This window comes from Pseudoliparis swirei, chromosome 9 (assembly GCF_029220125.1).
Source record: "Pseudoliparis swirei isolate HS2019 ecotype Mariana Trench chromosome 9, NWPU_hadal_v1, whole genome shotgun sequence".
NCBI lineage: Eukaryota > Metazoa > Chordata > Actinopteri > Perciformes > Liparidae > Pseudoliparis > Pseudoliparis swirei.
The window spans coordinates 11,799,226-11,817,493 of record NC_079396.1 but is presented as its reverse complement, the minus strand read 5'-3'; the positions used below and the strand labels follow the sequence as shown (position 1 = coordinate 11,817,493).

The window sequence follows — 18,268 nt, the reverse complement described above, 5'->3', positions numbered from 1 at the left end:
TTCCTCTGAAGTAGAAGTACGCAGGGGGAGCATACTGTTTAGGTGCTTTGACGACTTTTTTATGTTAGTTTGGGGAACAATGAGTTAGAATAGAAAATATTAATACATTTGTCTCACCTTAATCTTATGTCTAAACATCATAATTAGTCTGTAGCTCTGTGGGGTCCTTTTATTGGTATTTGTAATTGTATTAAATATAGTCTAAAACAAATATGCAAGTCTAATACTACCTTAATTCATACAAATGTAAATAAATATACTCACTTCACAGTGCCAATTATGACTTGGCAGAGTGGATAGATTAGAGGCTGGAGGACATCACTGGGATGCAGGGTGCTGAGGACCCGACACCAGAGGTACAGACAGTGGATATACTGCCAGTTATACACCGACTGGTACGTTTCCTACAGAACACACACAGTGACAGTCGGTCAGTGTCTGTTTACAGGTTTATGAAACTCCATCGGAGCTGAACTTTTTTTGATGTTATCTTTTTCTTATATTTCCTATATTATCTTCTTGACAATGTGCTTTGCTAGGAGGAAGATAATAAAGCAAAATAAATTACATTGTGAAAATAACATAGTTAAATTATGGAATTATTAGCTGCTTAACTTCCTAACACTAGCTCTAGGCACCTTATAATACATAATTAAAACAACAAATGTCAGGGTGTTATTTCAATCAAAGAATGTATTTAATCGATGTATAAAAGCATTCACTTCCTAATCATATGAATTGCATGTTTGTATTAACTAACCACTATGGATGACAAAAACAAAGGACCACATTTAGAATCGTTGACATTGAATTTGAAACAGATGAAATTACCTTTTGCAGCATTAAGGGGAAATGGGGGGAAAAGATAAAATGGATAGTTCTAACCCATGCTGTTAATTATAGTCATCGAGTTAGAAAAAAAGAGAAAAAAAAAGGAATCGCCTAGAAAATTTAAAATAGGTGCATCACGAAGAACAATCCTTTAATCACTCATCATACAAATAATTAAAGAGTTGTCCAATACCTGTATCCCTGTAAACTAGGAGAGCATTTTAAATATGTATTTATACGTCAAAGTATGCTTTTTCAAAGCTTTCATAAGCACAGAAGCAGACCGTTTCCCTGAGCACATACAGTCCAAACCCTACCTTTTTCTTCATGGTCATAGCGTTCCTGAGGTGGATGGCCAACTGTCGGATGTAGATGAAGGCGTGCTGGTAAGTCGCCTGTGTGTCCAGGGAGTACATCTCTGTAAGGGTTCGCTGCATGAAGTTGATCATGGGCAGTGCATTGGGAGACGTGAACTTACAGTTCTGTACATAGGAAATGTACATTTGCTGCAAAAAGAAAGAAACACATCATAAGCAGGACAAATATAAATACAACCTGGTTTAACAGGCTAGTTGTGGCATTTACAGTGAACATCCAATTCAAAAGAAAATTAACTCTTCATCTCTTTAATATCTAGTATTTCAAGAAACCACTCAGTTAATTCTAGCCCACTGTAAATCCAGCTCACCTTGAGAATAGGGTTAAGATATTTGTCCTGCTTGTGTCTGCAGATCTTATTGAGTGCCAGGAAGGCGAGAACCCGACTTGTCTCCTCTCCTGTACTCCACTGCTTCAACAATTGCTGTACACACAAAGACATGATATGGTTTATGAACTCAAAATTGAATGAAAAACAATTTTTGCAGCATTAAATTGAGGATGACATTCCACACCATCCGATGATAATTTACGCATTACCTTTACCAGGTGGCGACACTGTTTGGGGAGACAAAGGTAATACGGTACGAGCTGGTTGGCGTGGCGCAGGACTGCACTGATGACTGTAGCCTCTGTCAGACAGGATAACAGCTAGAATAGGAGCGAAAGACAAAAGAGACGTTACAAGGAAACAGAAGTTGATACGGGGATGTTTTTAGGATGCACCATGGCACGTACAGTTTTGTTATAAATTGATTGTTCTGTGTCAAAGAAAAAGAATTCTCTGATGCATCTCATCCCACCTACCTCCCAATAATACAAGAGGCAGGAAGGACACTGGAGACACTTGAATCGAGGAGCAAAACAAACCTGAACTACTCCACTGAGATACATCTTGACGTCAATCTGATTCTTCTGCCACTTTGGACTGGCCGACGGGACCACTAACCTGAGAACAGAACAAAAGAAACAAAAGTGAGAACTGAACCATCTTTCAACAGCTACATTAAGACTAAACAGGAGGGGAACAAATGCGACATCCAATTCATACTTCTTTTGGTCTTTTTCTGGCTTCAACTTGAGCATCTTCTGCAGGGCCACAAAAATATCTCTGATACAGAACAAGACCAGGGCGTTGAACACTGCAGACAGTAAAGGGAAAAAGATATTTATGCATATGTATGAAGCGTGACATGTTGAATTGTTTGTATCATTCAGCAAAATCCTATCAATTCAATACATTCAAATTAATCTAATATGTCACTGTGTATTTGGTTTAAAGTCATCAGAAACAGTGCAGTGACTGGAGTTCAAACAAGTGTCTCTCGTTTTTATCACTATGTGTGGTTGGTTTGGTTATTGTCAAACCCACGGTGGTTCTTTATTATACATACTCTTTTTACGGAATTTAAATTTATGAAAATGTGACCACCCCCACTGGAAATTTTAAACTGCATCCTGACACCAATAATATTTAGGGCACTTTAAATTAATTAAAACTATAATTACATTGGAGGGTGTTATACCGTAATATTATATTGAATCATCTTTGTTACCAGAAATGAACAAATCTGAACATATCTTTCATTCCCGCTTTCAGCACTTAAAGCATTTTTATCAATTTAAAGCTCTATACATTGATATTTTTATAATAACAATTATCAACATTCAACAGTTTGAATACACTTATCAAACATGGTGTCTTACCTGAGCTGTCAGCAACTTTGTATCGACAAAGAGACCCTCCTTCGCCCTTGGTTGTGGCCACAGCGGCCTTAAAGGCCTGGGTGACTTCTCTGAAGAGACGAGGGTTGGGATCCTTCTTCATTGCAGCTTTCCAGTCTGCAACCATTTTTTCTGTGACTTTGATAATCTCCACTGCCTTCTTGGATTTCTTTGAAGCTTTCTTGTTATCCTCGTCATCGTCGTCGTCATCAGAACTGGCCTCCTACATGCAAACCACAATGGTATGAAGACTTTTTTTTAACTAATGAACTCATGACTAGGGTTGCTCGGTGTACCAATACTAAAAAGGTACTGCGGTACCCTAACGTTCAAAATGATACAGTTTTGCATATTTTTAGTATCAATACTTCATTAAAATAGCACGCGGTCAGAGCGCACTCACTGCTGCGCTCCCTATCATGCTGCCTGCACGCGTTGACTGCAAGGGGGCGGGGCTGCCCAGCCCTCTCTCACTAATGCTGCATTCACACCAAAAGCGTTGCTGGAAGCGGCAGTTATTCAGACTTAGTTGGTGAAAGTCACCGAGCTGTGTGAGCCTACAGGTGATGTTATGAACCCAAACACGAGTGCTTTAGATGTTCTGACGTTTGTGGGATGCCCACAGCAAGTATAAAGAAGAAATAGTGGTTACTTATTCCATGGTGGATGAAGGAAATGATAAACGTTTCCACGGAGTACAGACACAGAGATAAGCCACGTCCCCACTAAGGCACAAATGAAGCGATTGGCTCAAATTAACCACAACTTGTCGGGCGACTAAACTCATGTGAGTAAAGCGTTGCTTTCGGTGTGAACGCAGCATAACAAGCAGCTCTCACTCACAGCGATGATCGCTGGGGAGACAACAAGGTGTCGAGTGTTGCAGCTTTTGCTGACCGTCCTTGGCTTTTTGCAGAAAGTGAAATCTGGAAATACTTTGACTTCATTGCAGACAGTGAAGGAAAGCCCACAAACATAAAAAGACCTGTAAGGATCAATTATTATTCCATGAATTTAGATCAGATATGAACACTACTATTGCTCATACTAATGGAAGGAACTGTGTAATCATCTGGTCAGATACGGACAAAAGGCCTACATAGCCATGTATAATCAATGCTATGATGGCACCATGTAGTTTTCATTAATATCTTGCTGACGGCCAATACTATTATTAATGCCATTTGTTAAGTGTTGAAAAAGCTGAACAGGAACAAGCTGGTAAAAAGGGAACCAATCAGATGTATTATTTATTACTATGCTAGATAAATATACCAGTATCGTATCGTATTTGTGGTATCGTATCGTAAGTATCGGGATATTTATGGCAGGTATCGTATTGAATTATAACTTTGGCAACGTGACAACCCTAATCATGACCCCACACACCATCAGCCAGCTTACCTCCAGTGCAGATGGCAATTTGTGATACTTTTTCTCATCCTCATCATCAGAGCTGTCCGTGTCATCAAAGTTTAGGAGGGTTTGGTCGTTTGCTTGCAGGAACTTGTAGAAAGCTGGATCTTTGTTCTTTAACCTGGACAGCTGCTCCTTGTGCTGAGAGGCTTTACCTTTTTTCCCATCATCCCTATGGATAAAAAGACACCCACTCTCGTTAGGTTTTCATATCGTTATAACAATCACAACAAATATAAAGTATGTACAAATAATGACACCAGATCAGAAGACCCACGTCGTGAATGCTTTAGATTCCAGCTGTTTCTTCTTGTTCCGTTTATTGAGTCCACTCTGCTGTTTAGTCTCTTCATCAGACTCACTGGCAAAGCCTGCCTGCATAAACTCATCCACACTGAGGTCTTCTAACGGCCTAAAAAAAACAAGAAAACAAGAAAACATATGAAATAAGTTGGCCAACATGTGTGTGTTTGTGTGTGCGTGTGTTGGGGGGGGTCTGTATACAGTATATAGTGCATCACGGCTTCTATTGTCAATTAAAACGTTTTCCTTCACTGCTGGCTTCACGCTTAACGAGTCAAATCAGTCAACATTTTCATTTGGATAAATACTGAACATGTAGCTGGTGTTTGATTTAAGCTAACCACCGAAGCTAGCGCTAACAGCATGGGAGGCTAACACACTTTCGCACACAATGCGAGTGAAAACGAGTCTTTAAAACCCCGTAAACACACGAACTAGACCGACACCAGCTACACTAACACACGCAACAAACATGTGCAACTCGTTAAAACCTATTATTATAGAGCACATAGTAAAGACAATGTCTACGTGCCTGTTCTGCTTCCCTGCCATGCTGGATCCGAAACGTGACTACGTCCTCAAACATCAATACCCACAATGCCCCGGTGCAAAACTAAGCGGTTGGTTTGATGTTTCATGGGTACCAAACAGCTAACACGTAAATTATCTTACAAATGTAATACAGTGAGCATTTTTTTTTAATCCAAAGCTGAATAGATTTTAGTTTATTGCTTGCTAACGCGTATACACTACAGTATAACACAAGTGACGCCATTCACACTAAATCGAAGCATGTATTGAAAAGAAAAGCCGGCGAGCACTGCAACCTCGATACTTCACTGTCACAACCGGGTACAAGAACAAGCAGTGTTTTGATGCTACACGTGAGTTTAAATGAAATGATCGGCTGCATTCACGAGACACAGGTAACTGAATATTCACAGACATGGGGGTTTCTTTTGTAATGTATTGTACCATGCGTTACGCAGCCACAAAGCTGGGTTAGCTTACAAATAGGAAGAAATCATTGCTGTCATATCGACACCGACGACGGCTGGTGGTGAGTCCCGCTAATAATGGTTCCGTCGATCAGAGCTAACGTTAGCCAACCGGCCCAAACCATCAATTAGTACTCACGAACAGTCGTGACTCTTATTGTACCCTCATAATAAACTATAACATTAACAGTTTCAAGGCGCGTGTTGGCTTACAATCTAAAGAGAAGTATTATAATCGGTTAATTCTTGATCACTGAGTGAATGTGTTTTGTCCACGGTTTGTTTGATTTGGTCACCGGGCTAACTGAGGCGGGGGAAGGTTCAGGTTCTGACCAATCACCGCGCTTCTACGTAAAACTCCGCCTTTCGCGTTCGCGGAGGTTCATTTATTGAACGCACTTCCTGGCTCTGACCAGACAAAGGGGGGCGCTTAAGGTCGTGTATGTCCCTTCAAATAGTAAACAAACATCCATTGTGGGCGTTTGACATGTGCGCTTAAGAAATTGCTACGTGCGTATTTCTAACGTGCAATCTCCGTCCCTCGGCATCATACTGCAACAGCAAGAGCAGTTTCTACTTTCATCTCCAGCAGTTCCAGCGCCACCTTAACATACGATGTCGGCTTTCGTGCAGTTTTTTTGCATTGACGTCAAGACATACAGCTCCAAACAGGCTTTCTTCATATTTCGTATGCTTGAGTCCAAAAATGGACAGATAGACGGACACTGGTGCTCGTTTTAAACCAATCTGACTGCAACAGTGGCTGATCCATCTCCCATCACTCCGAGGAAGCTACTGCGTCCGAGGATAACCGCAACACAACCACCGGTAAAGAAATGACACATTCATTCTCTCTATTGCTGGTGCAGCAGCTGTTATTCAAAATAGATGGAGTGGGGGTTGGGGTTTTTACGAGGCACACAAGGAGGGTGTCAATGAATTGAAACCTCCTGCAGGTGTCTAAAGGAGATTGCAGTGTATCATTTGTGTTTCCAACAAGGTTGTGCATGTTTGTTAAGGAGTCTTTGTGTGGATGCCAGCCAAGGTTTTGAACCAGAGAGGAGAGAGACACTTTTAAGAGACACGTCTGGGATGGACAGGACAAGTGCTTTCCTCCGTTAGTTTTAGCTCTGGTAATTGTGTCTTCACTTCCACCTCAACCTCCTGTGTACCCATGTTTCAGCCTGCAGCATTGTTCAACGTTATTCCGTTGGGCATGAGAACAGACTGTCCCTTCCTAGAGGAACATGGTTGGTGTGTTTTTGTGGTCCATTGTGTTTTATAAAAGGGACCCGAAACTAGTCACCAGGCAGCTGTGGTGACATTTGAGATGTTCCTGGGTGGGACAGGGCAGAGTATTTGCAGTGCCTCCAAACAAATAACAACATCATTATGATGCATTTATTCTAAGTGCATTGGATATTTGTCCGGAAAGACATGTGAAACTCGACTAACTCAACCAGAATAGATATGTCGTTTTCTTTTAGCCTGAAGCGTTGCATGTCTTGTACTTCCAACTGATCCATATTTTTCATTGATGAGGCTGTGGGGGCTGCCTGTTTGTTCTGATAACATTCTGTCATTGTCACAAGCAAATCTCCACATTTACAAAACTGAGTAATTAATTTAAAATAAAAAGTAAATCACCACTAGAGGATAAGGATATTTAGCTCTGAGTATTTGGTTTGACACTTTTCTAACCACTTATCTTCTGCTCATGCGCTTATTTCTCTACCCGTATAATGAATCACAGCATCCATTTCAGTATATTAAAGTGAAAATATTCTCTTCATGAAGTCTGTTCCAGGCCGGTGATGTTTCTAATTTAGCTCATGTCCAGTTGAGTTCATTTGCCTTAGTGCATCCTAAATATTTATGAGACAACAACTTCTAAGATTCAGCGTGGCGGTTAAGCACGATTCTGAAGTGTGTTCTCCATCCGAGAGCAGGGCGGATGAGAGTGCGAAGGAAACTCGGGCTAACTCAGGCTACATCCTCCTCTACTCCCAGCCTGCATACCCGAGGCTGCAGCTGGTAAAGTGGGTGGGGGGCTTTACACAGCTAATTCCAGGGCAATTAAACTGGCCACTCAGGAGTCATTGTAAAAAGATAAACCAAAACTGTCCAATAGATGAGAATTCAGCTTTTGGTTTGATTACAGTTTAATTAATAATGCACTTTCTTGACTCTCTATTGTCATAATGTGATTTATTCAGTCTTAATGCTGAATGTCAAATAATAACTACACTTTGTGATGGTATAGCGGTCAGGTCGGGTACTATAACTATAAATAGGTACAATCATCGCTCAGGACACCGATCATAACACCTGCCTCCCAGCAGATCAACTAAGCTCTCGCATGTGACATTTTTTTTAAATTACAAGACATTTTTACAAGTTAATGACACTGGTATTATAACAGACATGAAAATGGTTTTCTGCATGTTTCAGTTGCCCAGAGTGCGGCCCAGGCAAGAGCCAGCCACCGCCGCATCAGGCACCATGATGGAGGGGGGCATTCAGCTGCTCAACCGCGATGGTCACAGCATTTCGCACAACTCTAAGCGGCACTACAACGACTCCTTCATGTCCATGAACAGGATGCGACAGCGGGGCCTGCTGTGTGACATTGTGCTCCATGTCTCCAACAAAGAAATCAAGGCGCACAAAGTGGTGCTGGCATCCTGCAGCCCCTACTTCCACGCAATGTTTACCAGTAAGTTCAGTCCACACACACACACTGCCTGCATTTGCTTTATCCCTCAAATCCATGAAGCCCAGCATGTTGCATGCATCAAACTGTGCATCATTGTTGCTCTTTTTCTCAGAGATTGATAACACAACAACCTGCGTGTGCAGTGAATGCCACCTCATCCATTCAGCATCAGCGCTGCATGTCTCTGTGTGTTTGTGTGTGTGTTTGTGTTTGTGTGTGGGGCGCTGGGTGAGGGCTGTGTCGTCAGACCGGTGAGAGGCATGCGTAAGAGGGGGGGAGTTTGTGGCTGTGTATTGTCCTCCCTTTTGTGAGGGTACAATGTGTCTCCAGACATTTAGTTGTCTGGCTTTGAGTCTCAGCTGCAAGGCTTCCTCTTGTCTGACCAAGTCACTAATGGGCCCATTTGAACAGAATCTGCAGATCTTTCATGATCATCCAAATGGAAAAATCGCAGCTCCTCTTCAAATATTGGGTTTAACAGTGTTTAAGTCAAGCCTGATGTTGCCTTACACGTGAACGAATGATCCCAGTCACTTATATACAGGTTATGAATGAAACACTGGTATCTGATGGATACTCGGTATCGGCCAATAGGTCAGATTAGTGCAACCCTACTTCTGACATCTGCCTCTTGGACTACAGATGCCCACGTTGGGAAAGGGTGTATAGATTCAATCATTAAAAAATGAGTTGTAACAACCGATTAAATGGACAGCAACAGATTTTTACAGCGTCGTTATATACATTAGGAACCTCCATGTGTCGGCATGGTTGAACAGGGAGGCAATTATATCAGCCAGAGTTTTTACTGGTTTTAATTCATAGGGAAAATGTAACTGCTCTCGTTCTATACGGCCATGCAGATGAGATGTCCGAGAGTCGGCAGACCCATGTGACCCTTCATGACATCGACTGCCAGGCTTTGGAGCAGCTGGTCCAGTACGCCTACACAGCAGAGATTGTGGTCGGGGAAGGCAACGTGCAGGTAGAAGATTTCAGATTTACCGACAAGCTTGTTCAATTGACCCCATTCATCAAACTGACTTGGTGTATTTCCACCTGTAATTGTCCTCTTTTTAGACCTTGCTCCCGGCCGCCAGCCTGCTGCAGCTCAACGGGGTGCGGGACGCCTGCTGTAAGTTCCTCCTCAGCCAGCTGGACCCCTCCAACTGCCTGGGCATCCGAGGCTTCGCTGACACGCACTCCTGCAGCGAGCTGCTCAAGTCCGCCCACAAGTATGTCCTGCAGCACTTTGTGGAGGTGTCCAAGACGGAGGAGTTCATGCTCCTGCCACTGAAACAGGTAAGACCGACGTTTTCTGTGTCTCCTGCTGTGACCACTGCCGACTGGCGCTTTTAAATGAAGTTGTTTTAATGGTGGCATACTCATAATGGGAAAAGGTTGTTGGTAGATCTATCTACTGGTAACTGCTCCCTCAGTGTGCCAGTCATGTGTTTTATTGATTTAGCAGTGTTGTTGTATTCATTGCCCTGTGCTGACATGGACTACTTTATCTGGCACGTCAACTTAGCCAAACTATCACTTATTCATCAGCTGTGCTCAGCAGTGGCAATGCTGTGGTCCCGGTCTTGGTAGTGGAAATTAGGCAAAGCCAGTGATATTCACCACAGTTTGTTTAGAGTTAATTGCATTGCCTACTTCTTTGAGGTATCAAGGCAGGTTTATTTTTGTGTTTGAACAAGGTTTTTAGAAATGTCGGGAAGATTTCACCTTGCTTGTTTATTATTTGCCATCACGCTGGGCTGCTATGGCCAGAAGTTTTATTCCCGGACAAGAGAAATAAACAGCCAAAGTGCCCTTTAGCAAGGCACATAACACCCACTGCTCCATTAGAACCGCTCAGCAGCCAACAGGTCGGACTGTGGTTGACAGCCTCTTAGTGAGAAACTACTGCGATTGAATTAAGCCTAAAGAAACAATATAGGCACAGTCTTTGATCTAAACCTGAACAAAAGGGAGGGCCCACTGCCCATAATCAGCAGGATATACCTAAATCATTTGGGCATTTCGCATAAACACTAAGTTAGAACCCACAGTTAAAAAAACAATTGTGTTTTCACTTTTCATATTCTTTTATTTGTTGCTGCTTTTAGTTTAGCTTTTTAGGTCTTTGATTTTTAGCCTCAAGATATCTGACAGCATGTAACATCACAGAGTATTGTTCCTCCAGTCAGGTGTAGGATGGGTTTGTGTTGATGTCTAAATAAATAAGAGAAATGCATCATCTTTTTTATGACATGATGTCTGTTTCACAATAATGCCTTGTTCAGCCTTGCCAGGTGGCAAAGAATAAAGTTTAAATGAACATAAGCATCACTTTGCCGCTATCTTTACGACTCTCTGAGGAACAATCCCTACTGCACTAAAGAGATTGTACTCCATGAGAGTAAAACACTAAGCTTCAGGCTCAAGGTCTTGAATCCCTGAGACTGAATCTACAACGGGGATGTGAATGGACTGTCCATTAAAACAGGCAAAGTTAGGCTGCAGAAAGGGCACATTAGAAAGAGATCATTTTCTTTTGCTTATTTTTCATTTTTCAGTGTATTCTCCTGTATTCTGTTCAGGCTGCTCTGAAGGACTCTGAGCTGTGAAGTATGTCCCATATTTCTTTCCATGTTCTGTGAAGGAAGTGGTGAGGCATGGAAGGTTGTGACTCGTCTGATTTAGTGACACTTCTCTGACTTAACATCACATGCATGACATAAAGACAACAAAGGATGGATGCATCCTAATTATTGTGTGTTTTGGTGTCTAAAGACATCTCGAGCATCTTGTCTCAGCCAAACCCCATTCCTACATCGCTCACTCCTGCTGCTACAAGGACATACACAATCCTCCATAGACCTCTCCACATACACACAGTCGTTTGTCTGAGTTAATGTGATGCAGTACCTCTGCATGTACTGCATCGCATAACTGCGGGACAGTAGCAGTAGCAGCTTTTTCCTGTGTAACTTTGGATTAGGCCAGGCTGCTCCTGGGAGACTGCTAACTGTTGCGCTGATCTAGACAGCTGCAGCGGCTGGCTGCTCTGGCCCCGCCCCGCCTTGCCAGCTTTGGGTTGATCTGGGAACAGTGCCAGACAGCCACTCGGGCTGCAGCACTCGGTGTGCCTCACACATACAAGTTGGGGTAACTTAAATATATCACTGACCGTAATATAACACACAGGCATTATTGTGTTTCGCTTTATTTTGAATCGAGGGATTTTGTTTGATGAGTGTCAATTTGAGAGAGCGTTTCCCTTTCAAATATCAGTCTGGCTAAAGTACAACAAATGAGAGCAGGGAGAACAGAGGCAACAGTTCATCAGACAAAGTCAGGGAAAATGTGCAGTAACAGATGCTGGCCAATCCAATTAACTTCCCGTGTGCCTATGTGTGCTTTTCCTGATGCTCAGAGTTGAATTAAAGCACTTGGAATTTGAATTTGGGGAAGTTGCTTTTGTAAAAGATTATATAAAAGGTCTCTGCGCAACTGCTCTGTCTTGTCCATCAAGGTCCTGGATTTGATCTCCAGTGACAATCTCAACGTGCCGTCTGAAGAGGAAGTGTACCGCGCTGTGTTGAGCTGGGTGAAACATGATGTGGATGGCCGAAGGCAACATGTCCCCTGGGTAAGATGTTCTTACTCATTTCTATAGTTCTACTCTGGATAAAAACTGCCTCCCATCACATCGCCTCCTTTCCCTTCTCCTGCCCCCCGTTAGCTGATGAAGTGTGTGCGGCTGCCACTGCTGAGGCGAGACTTTCTGATGAGCAACGTGGATACAGAGCTGCTGGTGCGACACCACACGGAGTGCAAGGACCTCCTGATCGAGGCTCTCAAGTACCACCTGATGCCTGAGCAGAGGGGAATCCTCAGCAACAGCCGGACGCGCCTGCGACGCTGCGAGGGTGCAAGCCCTGTGCTCTTCGCCGTTGGTCAGTGTGCCCCTGGAGGTACCCAGTAGGGTACACCTAGGCCACACTTCAATCAATCGTAATTAACGTCAGTTCAAACATCAGCATTTCTATGCTGGGAGTTGAACAAAATTATATAATTATGATGAGATATTTTAAGGGATTTTTGTAGCACTGCCATTTAATGGATTTCAAAATTATATAATTATGATGAGATATTTTAAGGGATTTTTGTAGCACTGCCATTTAATGAATTTCATTTAATAGATTTCAGGGCATAATACGCAGAGACCTTGGCCTCTACCTGTATTTTCTCTTTTCTTAATGTGCTGTGTACAGGACATCCTAGGCATCAGCAAAGAGCCTTTGAGCCCCATGTGGGGGTGTAACCCGTTCAGGTGTTAAAAAAAAAAAAAAAAAACTTTAAAAAAAGCCTGAAACGATGGCAAACACTCTCCAAAATCAATTTTTTTTGGATGCTTTTATAATAAAATATTTTCATATTTACTCGACTGCTTGACATCAAGGTTTTGTTTTTCACCATATTGCGTCTGTGTGCGACTGCAGGTGGCGGCAGTTTGTTTGCCATCCACGGAGACTGCGAGGCGTACGACACCAGGACGGACCGCTGGCACATGGTGGCTTCAATGTCCACTAGGCGGGCCCGGGTGGGCGTCGCAGCCATTGGGAACAGACTTTATGCCATCGGAGGGTGAGTGTGAAAACTACAGTCTTTGAGCTAATTAACTCTAGTTAAAAAAACTAGTTAACCCACCATTTCTTACACGAACACTACATAGTATGATGTGAACTGAACCTGATTTGGACTCATGGATGAGCTGATTAGATCTAAACAGGATATATAATGTATTTGTATTGTGACAATTTCACACAAACGTCTAGTGGGATTAAATGATAAAGTGATGGCGTTTTGGACGGAGATGGATGTAAACTGCAACATGACTTGTTGGTGGACGCAAACAACCAATTAATATACACTCACTGTGAAACTGTTGTGCAATACTGCTCTCACATTTCTGGGCCTTTTTTTATTTTTATTAGTTTTTACACTTTTAGAATGTACCTCCCTTTCTTATTATTTAAATTAAAATGTTACCTTAGGTTTAGGTTATTGTAATTCTGTGTGGAAGGAAGACTTAACAAAGTAAGATTGTCATTGTCCTTTCATTTGTAACTTTCTCTTAACTGTGCATTTGACCATGAAATATCTTGAATTAACAATTTTAGTTTTCAGAGCATATAAGACAACATGCTTCCATCAAAAAGCTGTTTCTGATTCATTAATATCCACGCCTTCTCAGGTATGATGGCACCTCGGACCTCGCGACCGTGGAGTCCTACGACCCCATCACTAACACCTGGCAACCGGAGGTTTCTATGGGCATACGGAGGAGCTGTTTGGGTGTAGCCGTCCTGCATGGCCTGCTGTACGCTGCTGGTGGTTATGATGGAGCCTCTTGCCTCAATAGGTATCCACAACCTTTGGTGATTAAGGTTAAACAACCGGATACTTTGACGCTACATTGTTGTATCCTGTATTGCTGTGTAGTGTTGGTGCTTTTTTAGGCTGGGTCTCTAAATAGGGCGGCCTTTCAGTGTTATTAAGAATACAAGCAAGTCGTTCTATTCCCTTTCAGTGCAGAGCGTTACGACCCTCTGACCAGTACATGGACCTCGATTGCTGCCATGAGCACCCGCAGGAGATATGTCCGAGTAGCAACTCTGGGTAGGGACCAAGAAAAACTATATTATAAACATGCCGTTTTATGTTTCACTGCTTGCATTTTAATGTTTGAAATCAAAAGGAAGTTACCATCTTGGTATTTGACTGCTAATACTTTCCTCCCTTCTCCCCTCCAGATGGCAGCTTGTATGCAGTGGGAGGTTATGACAGCTCCTCACACCTCGCAACAGTGGAGAAATATGACCCCCAGGTAAATGTCATGCTGTTCAATTTATCATCAGAGTAACTCGTCTGTTGGGACAGAACCATACACTCCGAATGTATCTATGAACCTGTAACCAACGCTCAGTCTCTTGCTGTCACAAACAGAGCAACGCGTGGATAGCGATCTCCAACATGCTGAGTCGGCGCAGCAGTGCCGGGGTGGCCGTGCTGGACGGCATGCTGTACGTCGCAGGGGGCAACGACGGCACCAACTGCCTGAACTCTGTGGAGCGCTTCAACCCCAAGGCCAACACCTGGGAGGGAGTGGCCCCCATGAACATACGCAGGTTAGCCTGCACCCACAACTCCTATTGGTAAAGGTCCAGTGACCAAAGATGTCTTTCAAAACAGTTGGAGTTGATTTCACTTATTTCCGTATCATACTATAACAGTTGAACAATGTGACAAATCCAAAATGTGCAGCCAATGGCGATAACGGGGCGAACAATGTAATAAAGTGAGACACATCTCAATCATCAGGAGGACCTGGTTCTACTTTTCCAACTGTGCTGGTTAAACTCTCAGTAATTAAATGCTAAAATGCAGAGCCCTCAGATGAACTCATTTTATCCTTTTGTTAGGCTTCTTAACATGTAAATACTGTGGTGCCCCCAGTTTTGCCTTAAACTAAGTCGCAGATAAAATCTCTTTTGAAAAGCTAATGAATAAGCTTGTCTGTGTTGAGCTTGTTAAAAAAAAGGTACCCCTGCTGTGATTATTCAGCTCTGTGGAAAGTCTTTACTCTTCAAGGCAGACGATTTGGGGCATTTAGAAGTCTTCCTTACTGCCTAAATCTTCTGAGAGCATAAACATCAAATGACCTATTTTACACAAGTCGGCTCTTTCTTATTTCTTAGAAAAAGGAAACTTGTCCTGGGGTAATCTTCAAAGCAGGCGTGCATATGCACACACCCGGGGCATTGTACTGATATGAGAGGAAGATTTACAGATGTAGCAGTCTTGCTGCTGAGGATACATCAGCAGATTCACGTATTCCCCAGGCCCTGCGACACACACACACACACACACACACACTCTGAGACACACTTTGTGTGTGAGTCTGGACACTATAATAGCAGGGAGACCTCACAACAGTGGACTATGCAGCCCCATGAATAACCCATGGGTTAATTAGCTGTGTGGCTTTGAGGGCTTTTTGGATCCAGTTGCTGAGAGACTCTCTTTTCAAAGTCCAAAACATCATGCTGTATTGACCACTCATCTATCACTCTTCAATGTTACACTTTTGCCAATGTGAAATATTGTAGAATAATTGTCTTGGCTTAATAATCTCACTATATTGTGAAATGGCTGCAGGGTGCAAAAACTCACAATATATTTTTTAACAATTTCTCTGTGATGGCAGAAAAATATCTATTGTCTCTTTTATTTTCCCAACACAACCATTAACTTTTCCTCTGTTAAAATGAATAAGAAGTATTCCTGGTGTCCTCAAACTGTGTGGCGGAGAAGGAACTCACCACGCGAGATTATTATTCACTCCTGATGAATGCTCCATAAATAAATCCGAACATGGCGTTGAGTTTATATACTGAATTAGGTTATTTCCTCCTTCCAGGAGCACTCATGACCTGGTGTCTATGGATGGCTGGTTGTACGCAGTGGGAGGTAACGATGGCAGCTCCAGTCTCAACTCCATCGAGAAGTACAACCCACGCAGCAACAAATGGGTCGCGGCCTCCTGCATGTTCACGCGACGCAGCAGCGTGGGCGTAGCTGTGTTGGAGCTGCTGAACTTCCCCCCACCTTCCTCAACCACCCTCTCGGTTTCCTCCACCAGCCTTTGACACGGGGTCACCGCTTGGCTGACCTCGGCCTCTGCTGCTACAGCCCAAACTGGCTCTGGGAAGAAACGCAACTGCTCGGTTTGAGACTGGGAGGAGGACAGGAGTGGACAGGTAAATGGATGGAGGTGGGAGAAGAGGGAGAGAGAGGGAAGGTGAGGATAAGGTTCTTGGCTTCATTGATATTTAGTACCCTCCAAAATGAGTGGCACTCTTGGTAAAGGTTGGCCAACCATCGTTTAGGGAGATTTTACTCAATAAATTTAAAAAAAATTACAAAAGTACCCTGTGATCGCCCCCTACCCCCCAAAAAATCCACCTGTAACTATGAATTGTCATTAACAGTTCAGGGACAACTTAGGATTCTTTATTGATCCACTACAAAATATTACATTACATTTTTTACGTTATAGTCAGACCAATCTGGCTTCTCTTTACCAAGATTCCCATTAATTCTGGAAACTATCTGGTCTGGACACCTGAAGCTCCACCAGACAGACGCCAGCGCCCACTCTCAAGAGTATAAAGATGTGCCCGGATGTGTTAACATGTCCTCGAGCTCCACTTTTCTTTTCTTTCTCCCACCACTCCAGTGTTTGAAACACTCATCGTGAAACATGGTGGACACTTAATTCTGTCATGTCTGCTGTAAATGTTTTTGGTTTGATGTTGTTGTCCTCTGCAATACTTTTTGTTTGATGTCAGGATGTTTTGCAATAATGTAAAAAGAGAGAAAGTGAATGATTTTACTTTTGGAATGTAGCTTTTGACTGGGTGTACGTGCATGTTTACAGATCGACTCCGAACAGGAGGATAAAACGTTGTAGTGCCGCTGTGCCACACTAGGTGGTAGTAACAGGTTAAAAACCCTTCCCACACTGCAGGACAGCATGGACACAGAACAGAGAGAAGTCAGCCCCTCGATATATATAGTAAATTAGTTTAATCTTCTTTTTTTATAAAATAATAATTGTGATGAACTATATGTATTTATAAAAAATGATAAATTCTAATATATATTCTGTTTTAAAGGGAGGAAACAGATCAGACATATGACTATTTAAGAGTGTTTTAAATATATTTATTTTGATTGTGTGCATATCGTCAATTTAAATGACAAAGAGAATGTCTAAGGGAGAGAGAGAGAGAGAGAGGTTGTTGTTCAGTTTATGTGCATTTTAAGTTTCTTCTGGTTAAGAGGACTGATTGATGCATTTTGATATGCAGCATTTCCTTTACTTTTCTTCACATTTGTTCACTGCCACAAGCATGATCTCACATGATACTGGACCGTATGCCTGCTACATTTGTGCTCACGGCTTTAGTTTTGTGAAAACTTATTGACCAGTCGATGACAGGACTCTATATTGTCTTGAATTACTTTTAAGTGGACATAATCTGTGCACACATGACAAGCTTAAAATGGCATTAAAGCAGCAAGTTAACCTACTGTTTACCAACACTTGACACAAATGAGTAATGCTGTTGACACTTGGTGCTGTCATATTTCCTTCGATACATAATCAAGTGTGGTGTCTTGTTATATGACCTCATTGTTGAAATGGATCCAAATCTATTGCAACAATGTTGAACTAGAAACGACTGCAGATATACTGGCTGTATAACGTGTGGTGGATGACTTGGGGACGTCGCCACTGAACTTGGATTGTTGAAAATAAATGGATTACCTTAAGTCTTCATGACTACCCGGGTTCAGTTGAGATTTTATGTAGCGCAGTGATACTTATCCAAACTTCTGAGAAGTTGCCTTTATTTCTTTATTCTTTTGAAGGATTTTGTTAATCCAGTTCTGTTCTCTATCTATGACGACCTTACTTTTCATTTGTTCCAGTGGACCCAGTAGAATAGTGGCTGTGATGGTCTTAAGGAGAAGCTGTTATTCTGTCAAGTGGCAGTGAGTCAGGGCCAGACTTTAAGAGATGTGCACACACAACCACAAAAGACCTTGGCCTCCATTTTGCTGATTGAACTGTAAATACAAAACGTGTTCATCTGAAATCCATTTGTGCAATTCCAATGTGATTGTAGCTATTTTTTTTGCTTTGTGTTCAATGTGGTGATGATTGTTTATTTATTATAGGTTTGTTATTTATGAGGAACTTTAAAATGTTGAATTTTGCACTATTGCGAAATGGAGCAATACACTGTAAAATTAAAAATAAAGCTGTTTTCAGATGTGA

General features: G+C 42.3%; 2 protein-coding genes across 3 annotated transcripts in view; one reads left to right on the top strand and one right to left on the bottom strand.

Annotated features, from left to right (window-relative positions):
* noc2l (NOC2-like nucleolar associated transcriptional repressor) overlaps positions 1 to 5,705 on the bottom strand; it is an 18,457-nt gene extending 12,752 nt beyond the window's left edge. The window contains exons 1-10 of the mRNA XM_056422331.1: positions 5,665 to 5,705; positions 4,628 to 4,762; positions 4,339 to 4,522; positions 2,917 to 3,157; positions 2,261 to 2,351; positions 2,080 to 2,158; positions 1,750 to 1,860; positions 1,520 to 1,633; positions 1,149 to 1,337; positions 265 to 404 (exon numbers count right to left, since the gene is read on the bottom strand). Of these exons, the coding sequence (XP_056278306.1) occupies positions 265 to 404; positions 1,149 to 1,337; positions 1,520 to 1,633; positions 1,750 to 1,860; positions 2,080 to 2,158; positions 2,261 to 2,351; positions 2,917 to 3,157; positions 4,339 to 4,522; positions 4,628 to 4,762; positions 5,665 to 5,690 (1,310 nt within the window). The 5' untranslated portion in view covers positions 5,691 to 5,705. The remainder of the gene's footprint in view (positions 1 to 264; positions 405 to 1,148; positions 1,338 to 1,519; positions 1,634 to 1,749; positions 1,861 to 2,079; positions 2,159 to 2,260; positions 2,352 to 2,916; positions 3,158 to 4,338; positions 4,523 to 4,627; positions 4,763 to 5,664) is intronic.
* On the top strand, positions 5,530 to 18,268 carry klhl17 (kelch-like family member 17). Of its 2 annotated transcripts, none has more exons than XM_056422332.1 (12): positions 5,530 to 5,579; positions 8,103 to 8,367; positions 9,231 to 9,352; positions 9,448 to 9,669; positions 11,891 to 12,007; positions 12,101 to 12,314; positions 12,861 to 13,005; positions 13,616 to 13,783; positions 13,952 to 14,040; positions 14,175 to 14,248; positions 14,368 to 14,549; positions 15,842 to 18,268. In XM_056422332.1, the coding sequence occupies exons 1-12, from the start codon at positions 5,553 to 5,555 to the stop codon at positions 16,068 to 16,070; spliced, it is 1,854 nt and encodes a 617-aa protein (XP_056278307.1). In that variant the 5' UTR covers positions 5,530 to 5,552; the 3' UTR covers positions 16,071 to 18,268. The 2 variants fall into 2 exon arrangements, with proteins under 2 accessions (XP_056278307.1, XP_056278308.1); XM_056422333.1 differs by lacking the exon at positions 5,530 to 5,579 and adding an exon at positions 6,174 to 6,479.

What these genes read in the sequence shown, in the direction of transcription:
- klhl17 (XM_056422332.1), top strand. Translation starts at nt 5,553, where the DNA reads ATGATCGGCTGCATTCACGAGACACAG. An exon ending in TGCTCCTGCCACTGAAACAG is followed by an intron (nt 9,670 to 11,890) that starts GTAAGACCGACG and finishes TTGTCCATCAAG; the next exon opens with GTCCTGGATTTGATCTCCAG. An exon ending in GCCCCCATGAACATACGCAG is followed by an intron (nt 14,550 to 15,841) that starts GTTAGCCTGCAC and finishes TCCTCCTTCCAG; the next exon opens with GAGCACTCATGACCTGGTGT.